Below are 7,866 nucleotides of genomic sequence, written 5' to 3'. Positions count from 1 at the left end.
CACTTCATCCAAAGTTGTTAAGACTTCTGACAGTTAGACAGGATGTCACCGGCCTTGCTATCTTTAAAAGTAACGGCATAGAGAATTATGCAAAGGTTAGGTGTTGTAATCAAAATTTAACGTCTTCGACTGGCTAGAGATACATCCGTAAACATTCTGCCTTCTTTTTCTTCCGGCAAGCAATGTAAACTAGTGCTTTCTGAATTCATAAATGTGGAGAATTATTCAACATCAACATAGGACTCAGTTTTGTAGTAGTTTTATTACCATAAAAAGTGAAAATGAGTGTACAATTATTTTTATTTTCTGCAATTTCCTGGTATTTTCTGTGAAAACATCATTTTGTTTGAAAAAGTTAAAATGATCTATTTCAAGTAACATGGAATTGGAATGAGGACACGTATTAAGCACACGGGGAGTCACCGGCATTTGCTCCTCCGGTTGGAGAGATATGGATACGGCTGTGGAATGTGCCGAAAGAGAGAGAGAGAGAGAGAACAAGCAAATCAAAAGGGATTCCAATTCGGTAATGATTTTAAACCCTCGTCTTTCTCCCTCTAAAACGTTTTTTTTTGGGAAGAAGTCAGGAAGAGCCCATGTCGCGCGGCTTCAATTACAACTCTGCTCTCTCCAGCAGATTTTGCCATCTTCTCCTAATCGTACTGCTCCACTGGCCACCAGATGGAGAGCAGCAGGGTAAGCAACATGTTCAGCTTCTTTCACCCTTTCCGAGAGGGTCTCTTCGGAATCCCCCACCAGCACGGGTACAACCTTCTGTACGATAATTGCCCCAGCATCAATCTCTTCCTGAAACGGCCAAAAGAATAACAGAAAAATTAGAAGAAAAAGTTGGACAATATCATGTAATTTTCCATTAACCATGTATTAAAGCAGACTCATACTGAGGGTAGCTTACTATTGCACTTAGTGCCACCAATGGGAGAAATCTTAACTCATTTTAGTCAACGTTTGGTTTTCAATTTCTCTCGTGCATATCACCAACCAGGTCTCATTTGTCTTGCATCCTCCTGGGTCTAGAGGGTTCATCTAGGGTCCCTTTCTAGCTGGTTTGCAGATGTATACACGAATGCGTAGAGGCATTCAAGGGTTAACAAGACAAGTCCAAAAAAGAGGAACAGAAGTGTTATCAAAGGGTACGATAGGATATAGACATGGGGATGTTTCCACTTCAGAAAACTGCAGGTCATAAAAGGTAAATTGTTTATCAGCCACTGAAATAGGGAACTCAGGACAAAGGGCTTTACTCAGAGTGGGAAGAATGTGGAGGTCACATGAATGGATGCATTTAAGGGGAAGCCAGATAAATCAGACTTGGCACAGTGGCACACTGGTTAACATTGCAGCCTCACAGGTTCGATTCCTGGCTTGGGTCACTGTGCAGAGCCTACACGTTCTCCCCGTGTCTGCATGGGCTTCCTCCGGTTTCCTCGTACAGTCCAAAAAACATGCTGGTTAGGTGCTTCGGCCACGTTAAATTCTCCCTCAGTGTACCCGAACAGGTTAGCAGAGTGTGGTGAGTGGAGGATTTTCACAGTAACTCTGCGATTACACTTTAAAAGTGCTTAATGGGCTACAAGGCACCTTGGGATGTCCTTTCAAAGTGCAAGGTGCTAGATAAATGCAAGTCTTTCTTTCTTGCTATACTTTTACTGATAGTTGGGGAAAGTAGATGAGTGCAAAATCACCAGGAATAAATACCCAATTGATCATGTCCAGCCCTGGAACATTGACATTCAGGACACAGGATCAGTGGCCGATGCTAACGTGACTGATCTTCCACATCAAAGTTCAAGCCTCAGCTGAAGAAAGCACTGTGGCGCTGAGGAATTTGAGAAGAAAACTGGAGGGAGGGGGAGGGAGAGAGAGAAATGGAATGTGAGTGAAACAAGAAACTGAAAACTAATGGGGGAATACTTACAGCTACAAAATGCACAGAGCAGCCTGTAACCCGTACTCCAGACTGCAGCACCTGTTTGTGGGCATTAACGCCTTTGAAAGAGGGCAGCAGCGATGGATGAATATTCAATAGTTTACCTAGAAGACAATTTACAGTTAGAGAACGCAGAATTAATTTGGGTTAAAAAGTAAAGCTGGACTGAAGGTATTGAATAGCATGCTGTTTCCTGCCAATACAAGATGGCCACATAAGATGGCTGATATCCAGCTGGGCATGCACATTTGTCCACGCATGCGCAGAAAACCAATTGTGTCATTTCTAGGAAACAGTGCTGGATATAAAGTCATGCAGGGTAGAAAAGGCCCTTCGGCCCATCAATTCTGCAAGGACAATATCTATCACCAAAGGCTCGCTAATCCTAATTTCCTGCACTGGTTTGATTTATTATTGTCACATGTATTGGTATACAGTGAAAAGTAATGTTTCTTGTGAGCTATACAAACAAAGCATACATATCCCATATCCTTGAATGTTATATTTCAAGTGCTCATCCAAATATTTTTAAGGGTTGCATTTCCCAGGCAGTGCATTCCAGATTCCCAAAATCCCTTGAGTGAAAAGGTTTTTTTCTCGAATCCCCTCTGAATCTCCTGCCCTTCACCCTAAAACTATGCCCCCTCGTGATTGACTCCTCAACCAAGGGGAACAGCTTCTCCCTGCTCACCCTGTCCATACCCCTAACCTTTGGATTTTCAAATCACTGTCTGATAAATAAAAGTAATGGTGTCTCAGAAACAGGATAACTGCATGCACAGGGTGTTGGCAGCAAACATAGAACATTACAGCACAGTACAGGCCCTTCGGCCCTCAATGTTGTGCTGAGCTACGTCCAATCCCAAGATCATGCTATCCCACTCCCTATAATTCTGGTGTGCTCCGTGTGCCTATCCAATAGCCGCTTGAAAGTTCCTAAAGTGTCCGACTCCACTATCACAGCAGGCAGTCTATTCCACACCCCAACCACTCTCTGAGTGAAGAATCTACCCCAGACATTCCTCCTATATCTCCCACCATGAACCTTATAGTTTTGCCCCCTAGTAACAGCTACATCCACCCAAGGAAATAGGCTCTGCACGTCCACTCTATCTATCCCCCTCATCATCTTATAAACCTCTATCAAGTCACCTCTCATCCTCCTCCGCTCTAAAGAGAAAAGCCCCAGCTCTCTCAACCTTTCCTCATAAGACCTACAAACACAGGCAAGGAATAATTCAGTTAAAGTTTTTAAAAAAACAGATTATTAAATCAGGTGAAAACATACACACAAAACCAATATTGGCTCCTTGTCAGTCTTTAATAAGGGATAATTGTACATAATTTTTGCAGCTCTTCTCACCATGCTATTGAAAACAGTGACAGTTCCAGTGGATCTACTGATTTTAAGTTCAATCCTAACAGAGAGTGACTTATTGGCAGGAGATGATCCACTGGAGTGCACTCAGTAAGAATGGTCTCACGACTAAGGTCACGACAATTGTACAGCTAAAGAAGCAAATCTGATGCTGTATAAACATTGATACTTCTTTGTGCTCAGTACTCAGATTCAAAGCATGTCAGAAACAAATTTTTACCCCAGGAGTAGGGCTACTAACAGGCTGTTCTGATCAACTGTGAGGTGGTGGAGGGGGAAATACTGATATTTACCGTTCCATTTCTTGACGAAGGGACCAGAGAGGATTCTCATAAATCCCGCTAGGCAGACCAACTCAACAGCAAATTCTTGAAGCACCTGGTCAACAGTGCTGTCAAACTCAGAGCGACTTCCATATAATTTATGATCAATGACCTACAGATTTTTAAATGTAAAAGGACTCAATCAGGCACAGTACATGAATGATGAAAGAAATTGATTGAATCGCAACATCGTTACAGTGCAGAAAGAGGCTATTCAGCCCCTCATGTGTACACTGGCTCTCCAAATGAGCATTTCACCTAGTGTCATCCTCTCTTCTCCATGTAACTCTGCAGATCATTTCTTCCAATTCCCTTTTGAACCTGCCTCCGCCACAATCACAGCCAGCGCATTCCACACCCGAGCCAGTCGCCATGCGGAAAAAGTTTACCCTTGTATTGCTTTTTTGCCAATTACTTTAATTCTGTCCCCCCTGGTTCTCAGTCCTTTCTGATCTTGGCAGGGTCAGTTTCCCCCTGTCTACTCTGCCCCGACAACCTCAGGATTTTCAAGATTTGTATCAAATTTTCTCATGGCCTTCTTATCCCCAACTTCTCCAATCTATTTTAAAAAAAAAGACAGCTTAAAAAATAATTTTTGCACCAAGTTAGATTGATTGGCCATGCTAAATAGTCCAAAGATATGCAGGTTAGGTTGGTTGGCTATGCTAAATTGCCACTTAGTGTCCCGGGATATGTATGTCAGAGAGATTAACAGGGTAAAAACGTGGGGTTTCAGTGATACGGCCTGCTGGGATTGTTGTCGGTGCAAACTCAATGGGCCAAATGGCCTCCTATTACATTGTAGGGTTTCTAAGTTTCCTTCTGAAGTCAAATTTGACGACAAAACTATGTATCAGCCAGCTATAACCCATGGGGGCAATTCTCCCAAAAATGCTGAATTGGTGAGAAAACTAATCTCGATCATGACTGTTTCCTCAGTGCAGCTTCAGACCCCAATCTCCCCACTTTGTGCAATGCAGAGATCAAAATCGCGAATCTCATTAAAAACTAGTGGGGGCGGGGCCTAATTGCTCCAGAACTCTCTGCACGCGCAATGGCCCTGATCTATCAGTCTCCCCGTTTACTGGCAAGCTCGATCAGTGGCCAGCCTAGGACCCCTGCAGTGCTGCCCCTCGAGCTTCCCCCCCCACCCCATGGCCCGATTGTGGCCCCCATTACAATTCCTGGGCCAACCCTGAACCCCCCCCACCGGTGTGCTCCAATGTCCAGCAACCCCCCTTCCCCAGCAGTGTCGATCTCCCCACCCCCACCATAGTAGACCAACCCCCCCCATCCCCATCCGATCAAGCTGGGCCCCACCCACAATAGGTCCTGCCCCCCGGCATTGCCCAATGCCCAGTGGGAAGTGCCCCTTGGGCAGTGCCAGGGGCACAGGCTGGCGCTGCCATGGTGCCCACGTACCACACCCCCACCACCCAACCCACTGAGAGGGTCCCTATTGCCCCCCGCCATTCCCCCCCTTCACTCCAGCTGGGTCTCTCACTACTTCCCCGAACGTGGGGAGTTACTCTAAACCCCGCCAGAGTTAAGTACTCCTGGTGGGATGGGAGATGCTATCAGGCCCTGCAAGTTCCATGTCAGGCTCGATAATAACATTTAAAATAAATTAAAAATACATTTAAAACCTTAGCTTATGAAGACTATGTGGATTGGGTGTTGGGTATGTATAGCGGGGATGAATGTGGAGGTCCCTTGAGTTTGTCACTGGATACGATGGGCTCAATGACCTCCTTCTGTGCCATAATCATTCTATCATAGTATTTCCAAGTCTCTCAATACTGATAAATGCTTGGGCGGCACAGCGGTTAGCACTGCTGCCTCACAGTGCCAGGGACCAAAGTTCGATTCCTGGCTTGGGTCACTAATTGTGTGGAATCTGCACATTCTTCCTGTGTCTACGTGGGTTTCCTCTGGGTGTTCCAGTTTCCTCTCACAGTCTGAAAGACGTGCGGGTTAGGTGCATTGGCTATGCTAAAATCCCCCTCAGTGTACCCGATCAGGCACCAGAGTGTGGCGACTTGAGGATTTTCACAGTAACTTCACAAGCCCACTTGTGACACTTATAAATAAACATTAATTTCAAGCATTTACTGTGGTTTTTGCAGTACATAAATATTTTACACTTTGCATCGCATTCTACAATTCATTTCAGGTATATGTAGCCCTGTGATTTTCTTCCTTCTTAGATGGAACGGGGACAGGGAAGAGATGAGAGGAAATACAAAAATACCAAGACCCATCTCCCTGGATCTCTAATGAATGATATCGCTGAAATGTGGAACCAACACATCGTAAAATCAGCAAAATCACTATGTAAATTTTACATTGATCTCTTTTGCTTCAATGTGGCAACAACCCAAAGATAAACCCCCAGAACCAATTTAAAACCTCCAAACAACATGTATTGTTCTTCAAATGTTAATATGTGTACAAAAGTGTAACCTGGGTTTAATGGATTTCTAGCATTTAAATGCTGGAACTACTGGGAACACATTAAACAATACATTGTTAGGGGCCTTCACTTTTTCTTGCACCCTGGGTTTTACTCACATGTGACTTTTTATTTAGTATTTGGTCAGCTTGTCAGTAGCTATAGTGCCCTCACCCTTGTAGGAATGCCAGCTCGGGTTGCCTTCTTCAGCCCCTCCACGCCAGTTTTGTTGGAGATGACAATTGCTATTTCTACACAACTGGCAGGATCCTTTGTGTGTTCTATAATGGCCTGAAGGTTTGTCCCTTAAAAAGAAAAGGAGATTTATAAAAAAGTAAACAAGTAGCAACACGTCTTCAGAGAAACATAGCATCCTAGAAAATGCCTGATGACCAGTGAGTAAGATGTGGGCTACTCGCGATCTGAAGAAATAGCAACAGATGAAAAGCAGATTCCAAACCTCTGTAGACTATGAGAGATCCAACCCAAAACCATCAAAGTCAACTTCAAAACCACTCAACAATTCATTTTGGACTGTGGTCCCATGTTCTGAAGATCTCCTTCTCTTTGCTCCATGAGGGCTTTCAGAGCACAGAAAAGGAGAGTTTTTTTTAAACTATTGACAATGTAAAAGCAGCATCACATTAAGGAAATGTATCCAAACTTCTGCCTCAATAAACAGCCATAGCAGATGCCAGATTGAAGAGGTGCAGTTCTGGCTGGAGCTGGGGCAAAAAACTAAGCAGCCCAAAAGCCTTTCTTTCAGCTTACCCAGGAGTCGACTGAGTAAAACGTTCACCCATTGATGCAGCTATCTCTGCCCGACATGGGAGGAAACCCACCTGTTCCTGAGATGAGGACACCCACTCTCATTTTCCGAGACTGCGCACAATCCTGTGGCAAACCATCACCGATTGCACATTGATCGGATTGCTGGTTTAAATGTAATGTCTTCATGAGATTGTTAATCACAACCCTTTCAGTGCCTGAAAGTGGACAGAAGGAGGACAGTATAAAATATTTTAAAATAGCTTCAAAAAAAAAATCAGTCGGTGGAGTTTGATTGTGAATTGTACATAATTCCTTCTGGTATCAAAATGGGGAGCCATCAACTCAAAGTATTTTACAGCATATGGTTAAAGGTCAAAATGGCAGCTAATTCTCAGTTACATTTTTCATTCTAATAGAAAACAATAGGCCAGAATTTAGTTTCCATTGAATAATGTTCCTCAAAACAGACAGGTTTTCTTCCTCCATCCATCATCACTTCAGCAGTTAGAAAAATGGACCAAGAATAGCACGAGAACAAGAAAGAGTACTGCATGAAAAATCTTCTCCTAAACTAATTTTAACCAGCACTTCAATACAATTAAAAAGGATAAGACACCAACAGTAAATGCAAAGCTATGCTTTCTCCTCTGGTGGCACAATGGTTAGCACTGCTGCCTCGCAGCACCAGGGACCCAGGTGCGATTTCTGGCTTGGGTCACTGTCTGTGTGAAGTTTGCATGTTCTCCCTGTGTCGATGTGGGTTTCCTCCGGGTGCTCCGGTTTCCTCCCACAGTCTAAAAGACATGCTGGTTAGTAACCTGAACAGGCACCGAAGTGTGGTGGCTTGGGCAATTTCACAGTAACTTCACTGCAGTGTTAATGGAAACCTTACTTGTGACTAATAAATAAACTTTAACCTCAACTCCTGGTGCGTGTGTGTGTGTGTGACTTGCATACTAACCATCAGCAAATATCCCAGCCGTACACAACC

General features: G+C 43.9%; 1 protein-coding gene across 1 annotated transcript in view; it reads right to left on the bottom strand.

Annotated features, from left to right (window-relative positions):
• Window positions 1–254: 254 nt before the first annotated feature.
• The window catches only part of gart (phosphoribosylglycinamide formyltransferase), a 39,978-nt gene continuing 32,366 nt past the window's right edge, over window positions 255–7,866 (bottom strand). Inside the window, exons 18-22 of the mRNA XM_080203630.1 lie at window positions 6,947–7,090; window positions 6,279–6,409; window positions 3,623–3,764; window positions 1,940–2,055; window positions 255–807 (exon numbers count right to left, since the gene is read on the bottom strand). Of these exons, the coding sequence (XP_080059756.1) occupies window positions 610–807; window positions 1,940–2,055; window positions 3,623–3,764; window positions 6,279–6,409; window positions 6,947–7,090 (731 nt within the window). The 3' untranslated portion in view covers window positions 255–609. The remainder of the gene's footprint in view (window positions 808–1,939; window positions 2,056–3,622; window positions 3,765–6,278; window positions 6,410–6,946; window positions 7,091–7,866) is intronic.

This window comes from Carcharhinus amblyrhynchos, chromosome 15, assembly GCF_965287045.1.
Source record: "Carcharhinus amblyrhynchos chromosome 15, sCarAmb.v2.hapA, whole genome shotgun sequence".
In the NCBI taxonomy this organism is placed as follows: domain Eukaryota; kingdom Metazoa; phylum Chordata; class Chondrichthyes; order Carcharhiniformes; family Carcharhinidae; genus Carcharhinus; species Carcharhinus amblyrhynchos.
This window is presented reverse-complemented; position numbering and strand designations above follow the sequence as displayed.